Genomic DNA, 24076 nt, shown 5'->3' with positions numbered 1-24076 from the left:
TCAAAAATTAAGGGTCAAGGAAATAAATCTCCCTGTTCTGCTGTTTTGCATCAATATTTAAAACTAAGTCGTATGAAGAGATAGAATCAACTTGTGACAAAAACCAGACATCTCTTAAGCCACAGAAACCAAAATTACCATGTTTCACAAGAGTCTGGTGAACAATACATATCAGTAACTTTTCCTAGTGAACATTTCACACATGACTGTGTTGCCCAGGAAAGGTGAAGCTTTTAAAGGATCAAAATACATTTTACTCCTTTATTCAATTTATAAAAACACTGAACTTCAACTTGCTATCTTTAACAGAATATCAATATGGGCCAAAATGATATTTTTCCATAAAAATTCTAAATTGCTTCTAGATTTCCCATAATTTCCCAACATATTACATATTAGATTACAACCCAAACTCTACTTGATTACTGTAGAGCATGCAAGAAAACAGCTCTAAACTGTACTATAAGTTATTAATAAGTTTAACTTCATTCACGTCAAGTGTCACACGAACACTGCCTAACTAGCTATGACCCAAAACTAAGAACTGATCTTACCGATTCTATAGGCTTGTCAAGTGATGCTTGTTCAATTTCCAAATGTCCTTCTTCATACTGATCAAAGTGATTACCCTGAAAAAATAAAGACCATAATTATTTTTCCCAAAAGTTATAAATGCCAAAATTATTAGTAAAACTAATCAAACTAGGAGTTATTTTTAATTTTTCATTTTCTCAGTAAACAACCAAAACTATGTGAAATTCAGACTTTCTTAAATCCATAAAAAATTATTAGAAGTCTAATAATATGAATGTCTCCCTATGACAAGCACTGAAATTGCTAACTAAAACATTATCAACCAATTGGATAAATTCTTTCTTAGACTGACTATATTAGGAAGACTTCAGAATCTTAAAAACAAAGGATTATATTGTGTTTAACTTTTCATAAACAATCTTGTGTTTCAGAAAATAAACCCAAACAACAGAATGGAAATAAAATCTGTATTAGAATACTGTATTATAATGGTCAATGTTGATAATATTGTTTGTTTTTTGGGATTTTTTGGCTTTTTAGGGCCACACCTGCTGCATATAGAGGTTCCCAGGCTAGGGGCTGAATGGGAGGTGCAACCGCTGGCCTACACCACAACCACAGCAATACCAGATCTGAGCCACGTCTTTGACCTACACCACAGCTCACCTACACCACAGCTCACAGCAACACCAGACCCTTAACCGACTGATCGAGGCCAGGGATCAAACCTGCATCCTCATGGACCCTAGTCAGATTCCTTTCCACTGCGCCACGAAGGGAACTCCAATTAACATTGCTTTTAACTAAAGCTGCTAAATCATCAAGTCCAGAGTTCCCTGGTGGCCTGAAAGGTTAAGGATCCAGCACTGTCTCTGCTGTGGCTCCAGTCACTACTGTGGCATGGGTTCAATCCCTGGCCCAGGAACTTCAGGCATGGCCAAACGAAATGCACAAACTCTTGACACAGTACCCCCAGTACAGATATTCCTCAAATGAACTGCCAAGAGAGATTAGCACGCCTGTATAATGCCATATTTGACCATAATCAAGCAAGCTGTCATTGCAACTATAGTAAGCCAAAACAGCTCAACTGAGGATAGGTGCAGACAACAAGGAAGTTCCCTCTAATCCTGGTTTTCTCTTCTCCATGAGAAAGAGCCCATAAACTAGCTTAAAATCAGAGTATCAGTTTTCTGGTTTTCTTCTTGTTACAAAGTAGAAGGCATGAGGATTTGTGAGTCCTGAACTGAAAGAAGCCGAAATACTAAAGTATTCAGTCTAGTCTAAATTTAATTCAGATGTGGAAGTAGTATGACAACTTGAAATGTTAACCTAATCAAAAATACTTTGCTTTTTCAAAGTAAAATTTTAGTTGAGATGTTCTCGCTGTGTTGCAATGGAATGGGCAGTGTCTCTGTGCTTGCAACAGTGGGTTAAAGGATCTGGTGTTGTCACAGCTGTGGTGTGGTTTGCAACTGCGACTCAGGTCTGATCCCTGGCCTAAGAACTCCATGTGCCAAAAGGCAGACAAAAATGAAAAGGAAAAAAAGTATAGCTAATTTATATTTAGGATTAACTGATCTTCAACAAAGGTGCAAAAAACAATTAAATAGAGAAATAATAGTATTTTCCAAAAACAGAGCTAGAACTAAGTTACCATGTGCAAAAAAACAAGATGGGCCTCAACTCATATGGCACATCATAATAAAATAATAACTCAAAATGTATCACAGACCTAAACCTAAAACCTAACATTATAAAATTTCTAGAATGTATAGGAGAAAACCTTGGTGACCTTGGGCTAGACAAAGATTTCTTTAAGCTACAACCCCAAAAGCCCAATCTTACAGATTGAAAAAAGAAAAAACTGAAAAACTAGATTCACAAATCTCATCATCTAATAAATGACTTGTATCCAAAATATATAAAGAATTCTCCAAACACAATAATAAGAAAACTCAATTTTAAAATAGGCAAAAGATTTACAAAGACATTTCACCAAAGAATATATCCATTCAGAAGTTTCCCCTGTGGCACAGTGGAAACAAACCTGACTAGTATAGTGAGAATGTGGACTCGATCCCTGGCCTCACTCAATGGGTTAAGAATCTGGCGTTGCCGTGAACTGTGGTATAGGTCACAGATGCGGCCCAGATCTGGCATTGCTGTGGCTGTGACTGTGGCTGGCAGAAGCAGCTCCAATTCAACCCGTAGCCTAGGAACTTCCATATGCTGCAGGTACGGCCATAAAAAAGCAAAAAAAAGGATATATTCAGATGATAAGCATTCAACATCATTAATCATTAGGGGAATACAAACTAAAATCACAAGGTGATACCACTATACTCCTATTAAAACGACTTAAAAAAAAAAAAAACTAACAAAATCAAGTGCTAATGACACTGCACAGGAATTTGCAGATTGCTGGTGGAAATGTTAAAACACTACAGCCACTTTAAAAAACAGTCTGGCAGTTTCTATAAACATACACTTACCAAGGAACCTGTCAATACTGCCCCTAGGTATCACCAGAGACAAAGGAAAAAACTTTTATTCACATAAAACCTGTCTTTTGGAGTTCCCGTCGTGGCGCAGTGGTTAATGAATCCGACTAGGAACCATGAGGTTGCGGGTTCAATCCCTGCCCTTGCTCAGTGGGTTAATGATCCGGCGTTGCCGTGAGCTGTGGTGTAGGTTGCAGACGCGGCTTGGATCCTGCGTTGCTGTGGCTCTGGCATAGGCTGGTGGCTACAGCTCCGATTTGAACCCTAGCCTGGGAACCTCCATATTCCGTGGGAGCGGCCCAAGAAATAGCAAAGAAGACAAAAAAAAAAAAAAAAGAAAAAAAGAAAAAAAAAAAGAAAGAAAATATACAGATTACAAATCAGTATATGAAAACAAACTCAACATCAGGGAACTGCAAATTAAAATGAAATACCACTACATATTAGAATGGCTAACATCTAAGACACTGACAACACCAAATGCTGGCAAGGATATAGGAGCAACAGGAATTCTCATCCACAGTGACCCGAGCCACTACAGTCAGATTCTTAACCCACTGTGCCACAGCAGGAACTCCTGGTTTGTTTGGTTTTTTTTTGATATAAAGCTGTATGAGATGTTTGTATACACTGGAGATTAATCCCTTGTTGGTAGCTTCGTTTGCAAAGATTTTCTCCAATTCTGTGAGTTGACTTTTTTTTTTATGGTTTTCTTTGCTGTGAAAAAGCTTTTTAGTTTAAGTAGGTCCTATTTATTTTTGTTTTCATTTTCATTACTCTGGGAGGTAGATCAAAAACAAAAACAGTATTGCTGAGTTCCCACTGTGATTCAGTGGTAATGAACCTGACTAGTATCTATGAGGATGTGGGTTCCATCCTTGGACTTGCTCAATGGGTTAAGGATCCGGTGTTGCCATGAGCTTCGTTGGTGTAGGTCGAAGACGTGGCTTAGATCTGGAGAGGCTGCAGCTGTGGTATAGGCCGGCAGCTACAGCTCCAATTCAAACCCTAGCCTGGGAACTTCCATATGCCACAGGTACAGCCATAAAAAGACAAAAAATTAAAAAGACCAAAAAAAAAAAATGTTGCTGCAATCTGCAGCAAAGGATGTTCTACCTATGTTTTCCTCTAGGAGTTTTACAGTATCCAGCCTAACATTTAGATCTTTAATCCATCTTGAATTTATTTCTGTGTATGGTGTTAGAGAATGTTCTAATTTCATTCTTTTACATGTAACTGTCCAGTTTTCCCAATACCACTTGTTGAAGACTGTGTTTTCTCCATTGTATATTCTCATCTCCTTTGTCTGGATTATTTTCATAGATTATTTGACCATAGGTGTGTGGGTTTATCTCTGGGCTTTCTATCCTGTTCCACTGATCTGTATTTGTTTTTGTGCCAGTATCATATTGTTTTGCTTACTGCAGCTTTGTAGTATATGTCTGAAGCCTGATTCCTCCAGTTCCATTTTTTTCTCTTTCAAGACTGCTTTGGTGGAATAAAGGTATGGACTTTAGTTAATAATATGTATCAATATTGGTTCATTAGTATGCAAACAAATGTGCCATGCTAATTTAAGATGTTAATAACAGGGGAGGCTGCTCTTTCCCCTTAAAGACTGGGCTGCATTCTTATCTACACAATGTGTATCTTCAGGCCACACTCTGCCTTCCTCTCTCAATAAATATACTTACCCATCGCTTTGCCTCTCACTGAATTCCTCCTGTGCTGAGACATCAAGAACCTGAACTTCAGTGAGTCCTGAAACCAGGCACTAAGACTCGCACCCACGTGGAGAATGGAATGATGATGTTGACCCTCCTGACTTCAATCAACTACAGCTCAGACTCTGTCAACCTTTGTCCCAGTTCTATGCTGAATTCTCCACTCAAGCCCCCTCATAAATATGCATGTACCCTTAGCTTAAAACTTCCCCAATTTTGCTTTTTGGGAAGACACAGCTTTGGGAAAGATCCCCAGTGTTGTCCTTACTTGCTGCAAGTAACAAATCCTTCCTTCTCCCAGAAAAACAAATGGGAACTACTACAGAGGCTTCTGATTCTTAGTCCCGTACTCATGCTACTGTATTTCACTATACAAAACACAAAGACTCTTTAAACATAAACTTGCCTCCACAATTCTGAATAATATTCTTTATATTCTGCCGTAGAAGGCAGAGTTAGTCAAGACCTAGTTATAAAAGACATGTAGGAGTTCCCGTTTTGGCTCAGCAGGTTATGAACCCAACTAGTGTCCATGAGGATATAGGTTCAAACCTTGGCCTCACTCAGTGGGTTAAGAATCCAAAGTTGCTGTGGCTATAGAGTAGGCCGGTAACTGCAGCTCCAATTCAACTCTTAGCCCAGGAACTTCCATAATAAATAAATATATAAGTAAGTAAGTAAGTAAATAAATAAATAAATAAATAACATGGAAAGATGGAGGAAATGCTATAAATTAAAGGAGACAAAGAAGAAATACCTAAACATAATCAATGTGAAATCCTGCATCAGATCCTGGAACAGAAAAATGACATTAGTGGGAAAAGTGGTAAAATTAAAATAAGGCCTAAAGGAGTTCCCGTCGTGACTCAACTAGTATCCATGAGGATATGGGTTTGCTCCCTGGCCTTGTTCAGCGGGTTAAGGGTCCAGCACTGTCACAAGCTGTGTTGCAGGTTGCAGACACGGCTTGGATCCTGCATTGCTATGGCTGTGGTGTAGTCTGGCAGCTACAGCTCCTATTCGATCCCTAGCCTGGGAACCTCCATATGCCGCAGGTGTGGCTCTAAAAAGACAAAAATAAATAAATAAATAAATAAATAAATAAATAAATAAATAAAAACAAAAAGGTTTTAGTTATATAGAGGGATTACTCCAATCATATTATTACAAGAAAAAAAAATCAGAGTGCTGAAAAATGTGCTTGCATGCTACCCTCTGGAAAGGTAGGCTAGAGAATGCTTGTATATATTAAGTAACTCTGAAAGAACCCACATATAATTGAAAATAGTGGTTGTCTTTGAGACAGTTAAGTGCTTTAACTTTTCACTCTAAATCCTTTTGTCACTTCTGAATGTTGTACTAGAAAAGCACAAAGAAGAGAAAGCAGTATAAATAATGATTTCAAATTCCCAAGCACAAACAGTGATGATGATGACAATGATCATGACAACGATAATGATTCTTTCTTTCTTTCTTTCTTTTTTTGTTCCTTTTTTTTAGAGCTGTACCCACCACATGTGGAGGTTCCCAGGATTTATACTCCTTCCTTTCTCTTCTTTGTGCCATAGCCACAGCAATGAGGGATATGAGCCATGTTTGTGACCTACCCCACAGCTCCGGGCAACACTGGATCCTTAACCCAGAGTGGGAACATGGGGACAGGGATCAAATCTATGTCCCCATGGATACTAGTCCCATTTGTTATCCCTGAGCCACAGTAGGAATTCCATAATGATATTTTCTTACTTCTCTCTCTCACAAAATTTTTTTTCCAAGTCATTCTGATGAACTTATTAAGATCATTCTTTCCAAAAATAGTATGGCACCTGATTATCTGAGGTTCCCAACAGGGATTTGAAGAGAAGTAACTTTTTTTGCTTTACCCTGCTTTCAAAACTGCATTTAGATCTCTCAGATCCTATTAGTGCTAGGTCATACACATCATTCACGCTGAGAGTAAAAGGGAGTGGTGCTAATCACAATTAACTGAAGCCAAGAAGTTTCATAAACTGAACATACAGTTGTCTGAGTGAAAATTCAAAGCTCCTATGTTAGAGGATTCCTAAAATCTGGTTTTACTGATGACTGCTTTAAACACTTATTCCACTGTCTAAATCAACTTTCTAAATATTATCTGCTTTCAGAGTTGAAATACAGCTTTTCATTTATGCTGATTAGAAATGTAAGTTCAAAAAGATCAGACTAAAAGCAATTTCATGTTTCAAAAAAAGTGTCAAATATTTTTAAATGCACACACATGTATATGTACACCCAGCTGACTTTCTTTCAACTGCCTCTTCTCTCACAAAAAGCAGCAACTTGTGGTTGGTCTAAATACAACTGAACAGAACCCGAGAGAGCTGCATGTCATTAAAGTACACAGTAGCTCTAGTTCCTCACAGGTTAAGGATTCTGCTTCTAAGCACAGGACAAATGTGGAAACTTCTCCATTACGAATTTAGATCATTTAAATATAGAGACAGAGGTTGCCCTAAATTTATCCATATAAATGGAATCTTGTTAAATGCTAACCAGTGCTGATTTTGGAATCCTCATAAAACCAGTTGTACCTTTTCCAGTTATTAACTATATGGTAACTAACAGACAAAATTAGAGCTAGAGAAAAAAGTGTGGGACAATTCTCTAAAGATTACAACCAACAGCCCATAACCTCAAACAGTAAAACACAATATTTAAGACCCTAAAGAAGTCTCCCACATCTTCCTGTGGCTATTAAAATACCATTTCGGGGGGGAAAAAAACTTAATGAAAAATATTATTCATAGTCAAAGTCAGCAAATTTAAAGTTTATGTTCTGAAGAGTCAAATCAATTAACACGAGGATTACACAAACTAAAATTTTAAATCCTCTCTGACTCTTCCCATCTAGACTAGTTATGAGCCAAGTTTTCTTTTGTTTTGCTTTTTAGGGCACACTCATGGCATAAGGAGGTTCCCAGGCCAAGCGTCGAATCAGAGCTGTAGCCACCGGCCTATGCCACAGCCATGGCAACTGGGGATTCAAGCCGCGTCTGTGACCTACACCACACCTCACAACAACACCAGATCCTTAACCCACTGAGCAGGGCCAGGGATCGAACCCACATCCTCATGGATCCTAGTTGGGCTCATTAACTGTTGAGCCTCGAAAGGAACTCCCATGAGTCAAGTTTAAAAGTTCTATCTTAGAGTCCCTACCAAGGCGCAGCGGAAAAGAATCCGACTAGGAACCGTGAGGTGGAGGGTTCCATCCCTGGCCTCGATCAGTGGGATAAGGATCTGATGTTGTCATGAGCTGTGGTGTAGATCACAGACACGGCTCAGATCTTGTGTTGCTGTGGCTGTGGTGTAGGCTGGTAGCTGTAGCTCTGACTGGACCCCTAGCCTGGGAACCTCCATATGCCAACAAGTGCTGCCTTAAAAATCAAAGCAAAATAAGATAAAATAAAATAAAATAAAAATAAAAGTTGTACCTTTGCCAAGTTCCCACTGTGGCTCGGTGGGTTAAGAACCTGACATAGTATCTATGAGGATATGGGTGTGATCCCTGGCCTTGCTCAGTAGGTTAAGGAATTGGCATTGCCATAAGCTGCGGCATAGGCCACAGATGCGGCTCAGATCCTGCATTGCTATGGCTGTGGTATAGGTCAGCAGCTGCAGCTCCAATTCAACCCCTAGCCCAGGGACTACCATATGCTGCAAGTGCGGCCATAAAAAGAAAAAGTTTGATCTTGGGCACTTTAGTGTACTACTCATGCTAGCCCTATCTAAGCACACGGCTCTGGCTATTAAGCTATATATTGCAGATGTTCCTGTCTCTCTCTGCTCCAAATCTCAACCAAAATTTATCTATCTTTTGTACTGTATTTAGCATTATCCTCTTAGAGATTGTCTAATGTCACTAAGTAGATATATTAATCATGCCCTACAACACAACATGCTTGTTTATAATTTGGACTTTCTAAATTCAAAACATATAATGATGCCAACTTCACCTCCATGGACCAAAAATGATGCTTAGCAGATACAGTTACAGAGAATAGCTTCATATTCCATCTATGAACAAAACCAGTTCTCCTCTATCAACAAATAAATGAGAGAATTCATCTTTGTCTCCCTCTCTCCTACTCATTCCAAATAAACTAATTCTAGTATTAAACAATTCAGAAAGAAAATGTCTCAGGATGAAAAACCCATTTTAAAAAAATGGACTTTCTGGGAGACTAATGATCTCCTTTTAATAATTTATATAATAAATTCATATAATTTAAGTATACTTAAAATTAAATTCAATTTAGAAAGTAGACAGAAACACCACTGTGATCACTGCCTCAAAAACCCCAGTTCTTCACTACTATTTTCATAATCATAAGTCTGATTTTCAATGACTTCTAGCATATTATTGTAAAGATCTCTAAGGTCAGAGGCACCAGGAATCAAATCATTACTATCTGCTACTGTATAACCTTGGGCAGATTACCAAACCATTCTGTGGGCCTGGGCCCATTTCCCCAGCTGTAAAATCCAGATGATCACAATACATACAGTATTACTACATAAATTTTGAGGATTTAGAGGTTCAAAATAGTGAGTTATTATTTTTTAAGGCACTTTCGAGCCAGTAAGTAACCCAGAAGAATAAACTCACTTATAAAATTTAATTCCATGTAAACTGATAGGAAAGATAATTGGCTAAGCAATCTCAGCAAACAACTAAGAACCTGAAAACACATTACACTTAGTCAAGGGCATGAGCATATCACACACCCATCTAAAAATATATATACATCTGTTTGACATATCAAATTTTCTGGATATTTGGACCAAAGCAAGAAAATACTGGTTTGCAAAAAAATCACTACACTGAAAGATTAGTAACTTTTAAAAAACCATAGGAAAAATTGAGCTTTTATTTATTTTTTTTAAGGCTGCTCCCGCAACACATGGAGGTTCCTCGGCTAGGGGTCAAATCGGAGCAGTAGCTGCTGGCCTACACCACTGCCACAGCAACACTGCCATGTATCAAAAACAAACTATTCTTTGCATAATGCAGATAATACTAACAATCATCTCCTTGAAAAAAGGCCAATCTATATGCCACAGCAGAAAGAACATTACAGGAATTCCCGTTGTAGCTCAGCAGGTTAAAATCCAACTAAGATCTATGAGGATGCGGGTTTGACCCCTGGTCTCACTCATAGGCTAGAGATCCAGCCCTGCCTTGAGCTGAGGCATAGGTTGCAGATCTCATGTGGCTGTGGCTGTGGTGTAGGCCGGCAGCTCCAGCTCTAATTTAACTCCTAGCCTGGGAACTTCCACATGCCATGAGTGCATCCCTAATAAGTAAAATAATTAAAAAAAAAAAAAAAAGTTTTGTAGCCCTTAGCTTTCATCTTTCCCTTATTCCCAATAGTTTATTCACTGTCCTTAAAAAACCAATTCTGGGAGTTCCCGTCGTGGCGCAGTGGTTGACAAATCCGACTAGGAACCATGAGGTTTCGGGTTCGGCCCCTGCCCTTGCTCAGTGGGTTAACGATCCGGCATTGCCGTGAGCTGTGGTGTAGGTTGCAGACGCGGCTCAGATCCCACGTTGCTGTGGCTCTGGTGTAGGCCGGAGGATACAGCTCCTGTTTGACCCCTAGCCTGGGAACCTCCATATGCCACAGGAGCGGCCCAAGAAAATGGCAAAAAGACACACACACAAAAAAAATCTGTTTGTTCCACATCTATACTTTTACCCTGGCTATTTTCTCCAAATGAATGCCTCCCATTCTTTTCCTTTGCAAGGATGAAAACCTATCTTTTAAGATCCAGTTTAAATGCAAAGTTCTGGGGAGTTCCCGTCGTGGCGCAGTGGTTAATGAATCTGACTAGGAACCATGAGGTTGCGGGTTCGGTCCCTGCCCTTGCTCAGCGGGTTAACGATCCGGCGTTGCCGTGAGCTGGGGTGTAGGTTGCAGACGTGGCTCGGATCCCGCGTTGCTGTGGCTCTGGCGTAGGCCGGTGGCTACAGCTCCGATTCGACCCCTAGCCTGGGAACCTCCATATGCCGCGGGAGCGGCCCAAGAAATAGCAAAAAGACAAAAAGATAAAATAAAATAAAATAAAAATGCAAAGTTCTTCATAAAGGCTTGCCTAAGCATCCTACTTTAAGGGTTCTCTCCTTTTCCTAGAGTTTTGCATTTATTGACTATAATACTATTCATCTGATAATCACGCTGGTCTTATGCATAATAAACCAAATATTATTATTACTTCTATTATCTGTCCAGCTAGAACAATAGCTTCTTGAAAAATACCACTTCTTTACCAACTTCCCCAGAGACATACTCATACATACTATTTTTAGTACAGTCACTATTCAAATATTATTTTATTTAACAACCTTTTCAAAAATAGCTCATATTCTAAAATATTCTCAAAATAAATATACCCTTTGATATCTCCTGTGCAGATGATACCCTATAGTAGTAAACCAATTAAATTTAACCCCTTTTGCCCCTTTTAAAATACTTCATAATTTTCATCATAGCAAGAAGAGAAGTTATTGACACTACAGCATATAACCCACAAGCATCAGCTTTAGTTTCTTCTATAGTCAAGACCTAGAGTACCAAATTAATTTCTTGATTTTTTGATCAGTACTGCCTATAAAGAGTAAAAAATTAAGTTGCTCTTCCCTCACCAACTCTGGAAAAATTATGCTACATTAACCAGTAGATATGAGCCCTGACTTTTCCAACAATCATTATTTAAAATATCAGACACAAAACATGATCAATGATTTTTCTCTATAGCAACTTTAAACCTGAAGAGCTGTTTTGTATTTCAATCTTATCAAGTGCAGAGATAAAGTGAAATTCTCCTTTGAAATCAATGTAATTGCCAAAGAGTAGCAAGGTTGACCAAAAATAACCAGAACCTCATGAGATGAGAATAAATGTAATATTACAAAGATAACTTTCTTTCCCTTTTTCTTATTTTTTTTTTTTAGGGCCACACCCAGGGCATATGGAAGTTCCTGGGCCAGGGATCAAATCGCAGCTACAGCTGCCCGGCCTACGCCACAGCCACAGCAACTCGGGATCCAAGCTGCATCTGCAACCTAACCACAACCCAAGGCAACAACGGATGGATGGACGGCCCACTAAGCAAGGCTAGGGATTAAACCCGTATCCTCATGGATACTAGTTGGATTTGTTTCCCCTGAGCCACAATGAGAACTCCAAAGATAACTTTCTTGAGTGACACACAAGATTTATCCTACCTTAAGATTATCAGTAAGGAAAGAGAATTAGGGCAAGTAACATGAAATTCCTGGTTTGGGCCCTAACTTTAATTTCTTAGTCTCTATAACACTAAAACTTTATGTGTTATTAATCTATGCACGATGACAAAGCAACTTTAGTGATATTTTTTTCTTCCATACACTCCTAATTAGATATAAAATACTAAATGTATGTTAAATCCAAAAAAAACCATTTTGTATAAGCATGACAATACATATATTCTTTCTGCTTTTGATTGCACTGATTAATACAAGACGATTAAGGACATCTGGTTAGACTTCCATAGTTAAATGGACAATTCACTTTTTTATAACTGGAAAATCATTACAACATCTTCTGGTATTCACTGCAATATCAAATCAATGACTTCTTTCAGTATTTGTGGTGGTCATTTGTAATTCCTTTGGTAATTGCCATGAGTCAGCTTTTATTCAACACTAAATGGCAATGCTAACATGAAAAGAGAATGCCAGGCATACAAGCAAAAGTACCACATTGTTTCAGGGAAGGAATTTTAATAGAATTCAAAAACTGGATGTCTACTTCAAGCTAGAATCCATTTTTCATTAATAAAATATTAGAAACTTATTAAGTCACAAAAACAAAAAGACTAAATCTCTACATGAATTTCAAATTCATAATTCAAGATCTCATGAACTTCTGCTACACCTTTCCAGAAAATAGTAATCTTGACCACAGCAAGAAAACATGAACTTTTTTTTCATTTTATCATGTACCCAAACAGACTGAATTTATATGGAAATTATCCCAGCAATGAAGCAGCACAGTCAGGATAGCTAATTATATAATTTTTTTTTCTTTTTATGGCTGCACCTATGGCATATGGAAGTTCCCAGGCCAGGGGCTGAATCAAAGCTGCAACTGCAGTCTATGCCTCAGCAACACTGGATCCGAGTTGCCTCTGCAACCTACACCCAAAGCTTGCAGCAATGCGGGATCCTTAACCCACTGATCAAGGCCAGGGATCGAACCCACATCCTCAGAGACATCAGATCCTTAACCCGCTAGCCACAATGGGAATTCCTATGTTTTTTTTTTTCTTTTTTTCTTAAATTCAGGTCAAAAGTTTTAGTTTATAAGATTATGGTTATATAACTTATAAAGACCTGAGAAAATGTGGTAAAAGACTCTCCTACAGTACTTACAATGAGAATTCTGTGACATGTATAGAATCAAAGGAAAGAGTACAACAGACACCTATTTTTCTCTAATTTTGATGGCACTCAGCCCAGTGATATATTTGTCCAGGTCTGTTTTTCCTTAGTCTGCCACACCTACTTTGAAAAAAATAAATAAGGACACTATCACATGAAGCCCTATGATCACAGTTCTTGCCAATGTCATCCTCCCTTCAATGCAACTTATGTCCTTCTCTATGTTATTCCTTGTTATGTCCTACATTTTTAAGTGCCTTTTGCCTAAAATACATACCTCTACCCTTCAAACCACCAAGGAGCCTTCCTTTACACTCACCTTACTTTGGTCACTCTTGATCCCCTGAGAACATACTAAGCAACAGTTTTTCATTTGCTAATACTCATGATTCATCATCATCAATATTTTGCAATTTGTATGGCCTTAGTTCCAATCCCTTCTACTTATCATAAGGTGTATGGGAAATGAAACAGCAATGATTTTATGCAAGTTTCAGTACGTCAGGAAACCTCACATTGATTTTCACAGCTAGTGGCATGTCTTTCAGATGATAGGAGACTCAGGAAATACAGATTAGAACACTTGCCCTTGTGTGATCTCTGGCATGTCTGCATTAGAATGCCAACTCTCATACACAGCACCACACAGAAAATATACGAATTGGAGTTCCCATCGTGACTCAGCAGAAGCGAATCTGATTAGTATCTATGAGGACACAGGTTCGATCCCTGGCCTTGCTCAGTGGATTAAGGATCCGATGTAGGTTGCAGACTTGGCTGAAATCTGGGGTTGCTATGGCTGTGGCATAGGCCAGCAGCTACAGCTCCAATCTGACCCCTAGCCTGGGAACCTCCACAAGTTGTGGGTGCAGCCCTTTAAAAAAAAAAAAATATATATATATATATACACACACACACACACACACACACTTTTATGACCTAAGTATTTTAAAGCTGTAAACCTCCTCACTTAATAGTCTCAATTAAGATTTATCTGAAGGTCACAACCCGGTATCATATATGAAACACAAAAAGAAATCCTACAAACATACTACATAAAAGTAAATACATAACTTGCTTATTGCTGTGTACCATTATGATTACTATATAGGTTATAGGAAGTTCTTGGTAATTTCTACATTTTTATTATGAGTTTTGAGATAACTGTTTCTCTCATTACTTGTCACTCAGTGATTTATTATTGTAGCTCCTTTTCATTAGAAATCTAATGCAGAATACATTCGGAACAAGAAATGAAAGGCTACTCTAGACTACCAGTCCTCTGCAGGTACACGCACGAGCTGAAGAACATTTCCTCGCTAGCATTCAGCTGCATCACCATTAATAGCTGCGCAACCACTAAATGCTAAGCAGTATGTACACCTCATGGCCAGACATCACTCTACAAATACTTTCCTTGGTGAATCTGTAATTCAAAGTGTTGAATACATCTATATTGTAAATTATGCCATGTCATTTTCCATTAGTTTGTGTAATATTTCAACCTGTGAACAAATATGCCTTAATCTGGTAAATGCAGACAGAAGTCATGTCTCATTCAGAAATTGAGGTCAGATTCTTAAAGGAGTAGTTAAAACTTAAACTATTAAAAAAAAAAAAAAGTAAATACATCAGCCCAATGACAAAGACTTCCAAAGATAAAATATCAATTAAAAGGGGTACAACAAAAGAATGCCTGAACTAAAACAATAGTTAATAATATATCCTCTATGTCACAGTGTAACTTATCTGTATCAGAGCCTCCCTAGAAGGAAGCCCTTAGGAGACCACAAGAAACAGATCTGGATAATTAAAAACTCTAATTGTATCGCCTCTATAAAAGCTCATTTATTCTCTGTGACCTATAAGTTTATCCTACATATTTGATGACTCAATTACAGTTATAGAAAATATATAACTGCCAGTAGAGATAATGGTCATGAGCACAGGTTCAAAAGTCAAAAAGCTAGAGTATGAATCCAAGCTCTGCCATTTACCAGCTGTGTATACATACTTGGCTAAGTTATTTAACTATCTGTGCCTGAGCTGCCTCATTCGAAAATGAGAGTAATAGTACCCAGCTCAGAGTTATTGTGAAGATTATGAGATAATACACATAAAGCCTGTAGACTGTTTATTCTTAAAATGAAGTTATCAAATTTTTTTTTTTTTTTTTTTTGCTTTCTAGGGCCGCACCTGGGGCATATGGAAAGGCAAAGACAGTGATAGTCATCCAGAACTCACCAGAAAAGGTGCACAGAAAAATTTCCAGTGCTACAAGATCTGTTTACATTCATAAAGTGCTTCAAGTGGCATACCAGCTAAGCTCCTCACTATACAAAACACCTTTGAAACTTTAGATGTTCACAACATCTAATAGTGATCCCATCTCTGAGTCCATACTAAATTCAAGTGACAACATTCAAACTCCCCAAACTTTGCACTTGGTGGTAAACTGGCAAAGAATAAAATTCTACAATTCTAAATTATCTTGCCAAAATGTGACAGAAAGGCAAAGACAGTGATAGTCATCTAGAACTCACCAGAAAAGGTGCACAGAAAAATTTCCAGTGCTACAAGATCTGTTTAAAGCAACAGCATCTGTGCACTTTGTTTGGAAACCTACTCTGGATTTGTTTTCAAGTGTACTCCATAGCGTCATCTCATTTATCACTTAAAACCTTAAAAGGAGGCCACAGTTAATTCTGAATAGCCTGACCTTGAACAATGTTTCAAATACTCTATATACAGAAGCATCTTTTCTCTCCAATTTTTTTTTTTTTTTTGTCTTTTTGCCATTTTCTTGGGCCGCTCTCGCATATGGAGGGTCCCAGGCTAGGGGTCGAATCGGAGCTGTAGCCACCGGCCTACGCCAGAGCCTCAGCAACGCGGGATCCGAGCCGCGTCTGCAACCTACACCACAGCTCACGGCAACCGGATCGTTAACCCACTGAGCAAGGGAAGGGATCGAACCCGAAACCTCATGGTTCCTAGTCGGGTTCATTAACCACTGCGCCACGACGGGAACTCCTCTCCAATAATTTTAAATCAAGTAACATCACTAATGAAAATCAATCTACATTTTCCCCTACATTAAAACATCCATGAAAAAATAGTACTTTTAAGTATTTTTAAGTAAGTGATTTTCAGAAATGTTAGCACAATTAATAGAAAGTTCTAACATTCTGTAATTATCTAAAAGGTTTTTATTACCAACACCGTATTTACCCACAATACTAGGATGTCTGAATTTAAAAAAACCAACATTTACCTGGCTGACACAATATAGTAGGAATTGGGTATTCCAACTTAAAAGCAATAAATAAAATACATGTAGTATCTTCAAAGAATTACCAAGCAACCAAAAGCAGGTCTCCACTAAAGCAACAGAAAAGAGAATCATTTTACTTGGAAAAAAAAAAAAAATAGAGGTTTTCTCGATTTTTTCAGGTGACCACATTCATACTCTGCTCTCCAGTTTTCAAAAACTGTCAAGGCCCTGCAAATCCTGTTTAAGACTGCTGAAATCCTGTGGCTGACAAACACAAAACTTAATTGTCCATATTATCTATTTTCAATTTTACTAAGTGACCTTCAAATTACCTCCTCTTAAAAGTATTTGAGGGTTTTAGTTGTCACCCGTCTCTTTAAAAACTACCAATAAACCCCACACATCCTGCAGCTTACTCATGTTTTATGGTGCTCCCTAAAAACAAAACCAAACCCACCACCTTTTCCAGAGATCATGTCCCAGGGAAACGGCTAATATGAACTACTTCAAACTTCCCTGGACTTGCATAATATCTTCAAACACCTTGAGATCTTGTGTAGTGCTGCAGCTATACAGCAGGCGCCTGATCACAAGGCTTTTCGACAGCCCCCAGATCCCTTACTGCTGCTGCAAAACTTCTCATTTAGCGTTCTATGCATTAGACTGTTAACAGTGTTGGCTGAACTGCTTTACCTGTTTATTTACCAACCCAATCTTCCCGGGGAATTCAAACCATTTCAAACTGCCTTTTGAAACCAAACTAGAATATCCCCGTGTTGCTGAGAAAGATCTGCAGCGGGATAAAAACTTGAGTTCGGTTGTTCATCCCCAGACCCAAACTGCTGTTGCTGGGATATGCGGTAGTAATGCAGTGGTTTCTTTGAGACTCTGAGGATGTCTTTTACCCTAGAAAGAGCCCATCTCTACCAAATGCCCTTTAGTCGCAGAGATTTCTGCGGTAACAATGCTCAACAGGAAGGTATTCGAAACAGCCGAAAGACGTGTTGTTCTCATTTGGCCTTTATTTTTTCCTCCATAACGCCTGCCATGGCAAGGACATTTTTCCAGACAACATTTGCAACTTTGGAAAGAAAAATCAAGCCTTTGATACTAGTCATCATCTGCTTGTAAAGTCCGTTATCATGACGCTTCTTACAAATCGCTCAAGGTAGGATTTGGGGCTAAGCTTACATCGACCATCTTCCAAGCTGTTTTGCAAGGCCAATTAACGGCCTAATGACAACAACAACATTTCGCCCAGGAAAATCTCATTGTGTGACTAACCAAGAAGGCATCTGATAAATAAAGCCCCTTTTTTCCGGGCAAGGAAATGATAAAATAGACAATGAAAGGGATTTATTTGTTACAGTGAGGAAAGAGGGAGAAGAACCCCAAGAAGAGCCGTACGAGCAAAATCCAGGGGTTCGGGAGCCCTGGTTTCAGCAACACTCGCCCCAAGCCCTCTGACCCCCACCCCACCCCCCCTTTGCCTCTGGGAGCCAACCTAGCGCCCGCACACGCCCGGCACACCCGAGGGCAGCACAGCCCCCCACTCAGCCGCCAGGCTGGGGCTCCCAAAGCCGCAGCCGGAACAGACCGAGGCCGCAAACCCTGCCGCCTGAATTAAGAGGTAAGAATACGAGCTGAGAGGAGATGCGGCCTCGCCTCAAGCTTAGGAGGCCCCTGGAGGAATCGGACGCGGGAGAAAAGGGAGCCGGTTCGGAAGCCGGAGCAGAACGGGGGGGTGGGGGTGGAGAGCTGGGAGCAGGGGATGAGGAGGTTCTGGCGCGGCCAGCGCCTTCCCCGGATCCTCGGCGACGCCCGTGTTTACCTGAAAGTCTCGGTCCTCGTTGAAGCGGGAGAAGCGGTCCGCCATTTTGCCGCCTTCACTCCTCTCAGGACGACGCTCTACGGTTCGCTCCGTCCCTCCCGCGACACCCGCCCCCTCGCTCCCCTCCCCTGTTCCCCGCCTCCTCCCACGCCCACCCGCGCGCGCAGGCGAGGGAGGGAGGGAGCGAGATTGCGCGTCCCGACCCGAGCCCCGCTGGCGCAGGCGCCCTTCTGCCCCAGGGGCGGAACCTCCCCTCACGTCCCCGCTCCGCGCGCGACCCAGAGCGACCCCCGGCGGCCGCGCGTGCGCACTCGCAGCGGAGGCCTGCATGCGCTTCCGGAGAGAAAGGTCAAGAGGGGGCGCCGCTCGCTTGGGTGCGGATGTTTTCCACCTGCTCGTTTCTCCCAGTAGGGAGATGTCTTCTTGCCCTCTTGCTTGCCTAGGAACGCAGAAGCCCATCCTCTGCTTTCTTCACCAAATAAGAGCATAATGTAGTGGCTGAAAGCGCGGATTTTGGACCCAGACTATTAGGTTCGAATCCCGGTTCACTCTGAGGATTGAGTGGCGAACGAGACAGGAAAGATCTCTTCTCTCATAGTGCTTACAGGGAAAACCAGATAAATAATAAAATAATTACATAATTTTAAAAATTAACGAGTGCTACCAAAAAACCAAAAAGGCAACAAGAGCAAAAAACCAGACTGGTCATGAGAAGAACGCCCTCTGAAAAGACCTTTGACCAAGGAACAGAAAGGGGCCCGGCAGCCTTGGAGCACTCAAAGGGCCAATGACTACTAATAACGTGACATTTTCTAACGATCATTAGAGAGAAGTATTTCCCAAGAGACCAAAGTCTATTCAAATCAACTACAGCCCTCTGGGCTTCAGCTTCCATTTAAAAAAAAAAAAAAGGAAATTGAATTCAGTAATCTCTACTGCCCCTGCCTAGCACTGACTTTGTATGAGTTATGAATCAGATTTTTCCATCTTTTGACCTTCCTGAGCACCCCACCCAGCCCTCCAGCTCCCTTAGCCAAAATACATAAAACCATAAGAAAGACAGCTGGACTTGCCTGCTTTTCCAAAGAGTAGCTGATGGAAATCCCACGGTGGAAAAATGACTCTTTCTCTACCTGAGAATCAAAATGAAGGTAATTTTTTGGAAAGAATGTGTGTATCTTCTATTCTTTTGTCACACTTTGCCTCACCCAACTCCTAGTCCAAGAATATAGTTCTAAGCAGTGAAAAGAGCTGCCTCTTTGTATAAGGAGAGGCAGAACACTCAGAATTTAAACATTGTGAAATGACTTGTGCATAAATGTGGCAACCTGAATCCCATGGATACACAAAACACATTTACCTCTTCTCCTCTTAACCCCACTAAAATGACATTTAAAGGATAAAGTCATAGGGAGTTCCCATTGTGGTTCAGTGGGTTAAGAACCCAGCTAGTATCCATGAGGATGTGAGTTCGATCCCTGGCCTTGCTCAATGGGTTAAGGATCCAGCGTTGCTGTGAGCTATGGTGTAGGTTGCAGACCTGGCTCTGATCCCAAGTTGCTGTGGCTTTGGTGTAGGCTAGCAGCTGCAGTGCCAATTCGACCCCTAGCCTGGGAACTTCCATATGCCACAAGTGCAGCAATGAAGAGAAAAGAAAAAAAAAAAAAAAAAAGGACTAGTTACGAGGCAGTTCAAGGGGCTGTTAGACTCTAGTCCCACCCAGGTAGCAAACTGGGAGGGTTCTCCTCTGAAAAGGCTGAACCACAGAGGCATCAACATATGTGTCACAGCTAAGGAGGGAGCCATCATGCTGAAAATGGGAAGATTTGGTAAAAGGCAACCTTCTTGTCAGAGAGCAGGTCTTCTCCTGGCAAGAGACTATAGGATCCCTCTCTGAGAAACTGAATGGCTTAGTGAGAAAAAACATACACATACCAAAACTAGGAGTGAGGAGTGGGGTCTCCTCAAGATAAGATCTTGTTCCTGCCCATGTATCCCATAGAGAAGTCCATCATTCAGGTAGCCCCATCCCATCCACAGAGCTCTCCCACTCAGCTCTTGAATATGCATGGATAGCCAGTGACTACCAGACATTGAAGGAGAGACAGAAATAACTCCCATCAAGAACCAAAATGAAACAACAGGAAAAGGGTTTCCGAAGAGTCAGAGGTAATGGAGGTAGCAAAAAAAAAAAAAATTATAATCATTATCCATGGAGACATAAGATCACATCAGAGAACAAGGAACGACATCAGGGAGCATAGGATGCCGAATAGAGAATATTTGGAGATTGAGAAATAACTTTTAAAATTAAAAAATTTTAAGCAGAAGTTAAAAATTCAATAGAAGAGTTAGAAAATAAAGTTGTGGGAAGTTCCCAGAAAATGGGATAAAAATACACCTGGCCCAAGCCACCCTAACTTTCTCCTTTATTATTGCAATACCTACTAAGTGATCTGCTGCTACCTTGACCCCCTACACGCTTGAAGGTAGTGATCCTGTTAAAAAGTCAATCACAAATCATTAATCAACTATGAAGGAGAAAAATGTCTTTTTTGACCTGCAAGCTATTAAAAAAATTATTTCCCATATACTCTTGTGTTGGAAGCCGCTAAATTATATTCCACAGCAAAACAAAGGAGTAAAGTGAGAAAGAAGGAGAGCTGAGATCCAGAAAGCAGAGATGGAACCTGAGAAAGAAGCAAAGAGAATTCCCAGTGTGACCGGTGTAGAGACATTCCAAGATGACAGCTGTGCAGCAGGCCTAAAAACATCCCATCCAGATGAGAACAGGAGGACATAAGCGGACAGAGGCCCTCAGGAAGGTTATTGGTGAAAAGAAATCTAATGGAATATCTAATAGGTTTTAAGAGAGATTTACACTTCTCCAAAGTGTTTAATGGGGGAAGTCAATGAGTGATAAGAATGTAGAAAATTGGAGTTCCCATTGTGGTCAAGCAGAAACGAATCTGACTAGGAACCTTGAGGTTGCAGGTTTGATCCCTGGCCTCCATCAGCAGGTTAAGGATCCTGCGTTGCTGTGAGCTGTGCTGTAGGTCGAAGATGTGGCTGGGATCCTGCATTGCTGTGGCTGTGGTGTAGGCTGGCAGGTGTAGTTCCAATTTGACTCCTAGCCTGGGAACCTCCCTATGCAACGGGTGGGGCCCTAAAAAAGAAAAAAAAAAAGATATTTAAATCTTCCCGTTAACCTAAAACAATAAAACAGCCAATTTTTTTTTTTTTTAACTGACAAATGGATTTACAGCAAACCCCATGCAAGTCCCATAAAGCAAAGGAGAGGAAGGTTTTTTTGGTAGAGGAGAAGGGCAAGTTGGGAAGGGTTGTTATAAACAAGAAGTTCACGGGAGGAAACTGGGAGTTCAAAGTACAGTGGCTTTTCACTGGCTGAATTGTGACCTTCTCTCATTGGCTAGGCTGTTGCCAGGCAAGGAGAAAATCTTTCTCCCCGGGCTGGTAGCAAAGCAGTGTCACTTCCTGCCAGAGATGCGCAGTACATCTCTTCCAGTTGGAATCTTTGTTCACATGGAGTGGTATGTGAGTGAAAACCCCCCTTCTGTCCTCTGGAAACCATTTTAGTGAGCCTTTTATTAATTTTCACACATTTAATCTCAAAGTCATCTAAATAGCTGATAGCATAATTATCCTCATTGGGCAGATGACAAGACAAGACTCAGAAAGATCAAATCAGAGAGTTCCCTTCGTGGCTCAGGGGTAACAAACTCAACTAGGATCCATGAGGACGAAGGTTCAATCCCTGTCCTTGCTCAGCAGGTTAAGGATCCCATGTTGCCATGAGCTGTGGTATAGGTCACAGACACATCTCAGATCTGGTGTTGCTGTGGCTGTGGTGTAGGCCAGCAGCCGTAGCTCTGATTTGACCCCTAGCCTGGGAACTTCCATATGCCACCGGTGGGGCCCTAAAAAAAAAAAATATATATATATATATATATATATATATATATAAAAATAAAGATCAAACCATTTGTTCTTGGTCACACAGCTAATAAAATTCAGACACAGTCTGTTCATCCCTGTTCACCCAGAGGAAAGACAGGAACTTAAGTGTGAGACCTGGGATAAAACTAAGGCAATGAGAGAAAAAGAAACCTAAGGTATTCACAATGACCAAAGGCATTCAAACAATTCGAGGGAAAAAAAAAGAAAACACTGCTGGTGATAGTACTCCCCTATGGTAGGTGGCCAAAGCTAGACCAGCTTCCTGGAGTGCTTTAGCATATTTATTCCTTTATTCATCAAATATTTATCCTGTGCCTCGTCTGAAGCAGCCCTGCTCTAGTTGCTGGAGATACCGAGCTGAGCCTGGCAAGAAAAGTCCTTCCTCCTGGAGTTCCTGTTCTGGCGCAGCAGAAACAATCCAGTAGGAATCATGAGATTTCGTCAGCTGTAGCTCCCATTCAGCCCCTAGCCTGGGAACCTCCATGTCCGAGAGTGCAGCCCTAGAAAAAGCAAAAAAAAAAAAAAACAACCTTCAGTCCTTCATCCAGTTTATGTGCTGGTGGTAGGGAGAAGGTGGAAAGAGACAGACAATACCCAAGTAAACAAATGAGATCATTTCAGTTAGGGCCAGGTGCTGGGAAGATAATAATAACAAAGACGGTGTGGGAGAGAACTGGGTGAAGCTACTTTAAATTCAGGGACAATCAGGTGACACCTCTGGTGAGGTGACACTTGAGCTGAGAGCTGGCTCTTATAAACTGGGGCAGATGGTTCCAGGCAGAGGCTGGGCCAGAGACACAAAGATCTGTACCCAAAGGGCTCCATGCATGCTTTCATGCTTTACTGTCACATCTTGAAATTCTTTTTTTTTTTTTTTTTTTCCTTGCTTTTTAGGGCCGCATCCGCAGCATATGGCCTCGATCCCTGGCCTCACTCAGTAGGTAAAGGATCTGGCGTTGCTGTGAGCTGTGGTGTAGGTCATAGATACAGCTACGGCTCCGATTCCACCCCTAGCCTGGGAACCTCCACATGCTTTGACAGATTTGGAAAGAGGAGCAATGTGAACCTATTTACATTTTCAAGAGATCCATCATTACCCGTAGGGAGTATGGATTATAAAGGGGCAAAAACGGAGGAGGAGAGAACAGATATGCTGCTACTGCAGTAACGTCCATGGGAGATGATAGATGGCGATAGCCTGCACTAAGATGGGGGTAGTAGGGAAACAAACCCAACTAGCATCCATGAGGGTGTAGGTTCGATCCCTGGCCTCACTCAGTGGGTTAAAGATCCAGCATTGCCGTGAACTGTGGTGTAGGTCGAAGACGCAGCTCAGATCCGGTGTGGCTGTGACTGTGGTATAGGCCAGCGGCTACAGCTCTGATTGGACCCCTAGCCTGGGAATCTGCATATGCTGCAGGTGTGGCCCTGAAAAGGAGAAAAAAAACAAAGATACATGTTGAAGAGGGATTGGCAAGATAATGGATTGGATGTTGAGGATAAGAAATGGACGGAATCACACAACACTGTAAATCAACTATACTTTAATAAAAATAAAATTTAAAAAGAAAAGGATGGAGTCAAGAACGGCTTCCAAGTTCCCAGTGTGAGTCATCAGGTGGAATGTGGAGTCATTTACTGAGACTGGGCAGGTTGAGTGGGTGGCCGACACATTTATCAGGAGTTGTAATTTGCACATGCTAAGCCTGAGATGTCTCTGAGAGTTGAATGGAGCTGAAAAGAAATTATCTATGGGAACCTGAGCGTAGA

The 24076-nt window shown here is 40.7% G+C and overlaps 1 protein-coding gene across 4 annotated transcripts in view; it reads right to left on the bottom strand.

Moving 5' to 3' along the window:
- The window catches only part of GPATCH8 (G-patch domain containing 8), a 79976-nt gene extending 61488 nt beyond the window's left edge, over positions 1–18488 (bottom strand). For 2 of the 4 annotated variants that reach the window (XM_021066864.1, XM_021066862.1), the window contains exons 1-2: positions 18329–18457; positions 555–629 (exon numbers count right to left, since the gene is read on the bottom strand). Coding sequence is in view for 1 of the 4 variants with exons in the window: in XM_021066861.1 (XP_020922520.1) it covers positions 555–629; positions 18329–18373 (120 nt within the window). In the remaining 3 variants the exon portion in view is untranslated. Of the gene's footprint in view, positions 1–554; positions 630–18328 lie in introns of all 4 variants that reach the window. The other 2 variants (XM_021066861.1, XM_021066863.1) reach the window with 2 other exon arrangements.

Source organism: Sus scrofa, chromosome 12 (assembly GCF_000003025.6).
Source record: "Sus scrofa isolate TJ Tabasco breed Duroc chromosome 12, Sscrofa11.1, whole genome shotgun sequence".
Classification (NCBI taxonomy): Eukaryota; Metazoa; Chordata; class Mammalia; order Artiodactyla; family Suidae; genus Sus; species Sus scrofa.
Note: the sequence above shows the minus strand (reverse complement) of the source record. Positions and strands in the feature narration are given on the sequence as shown.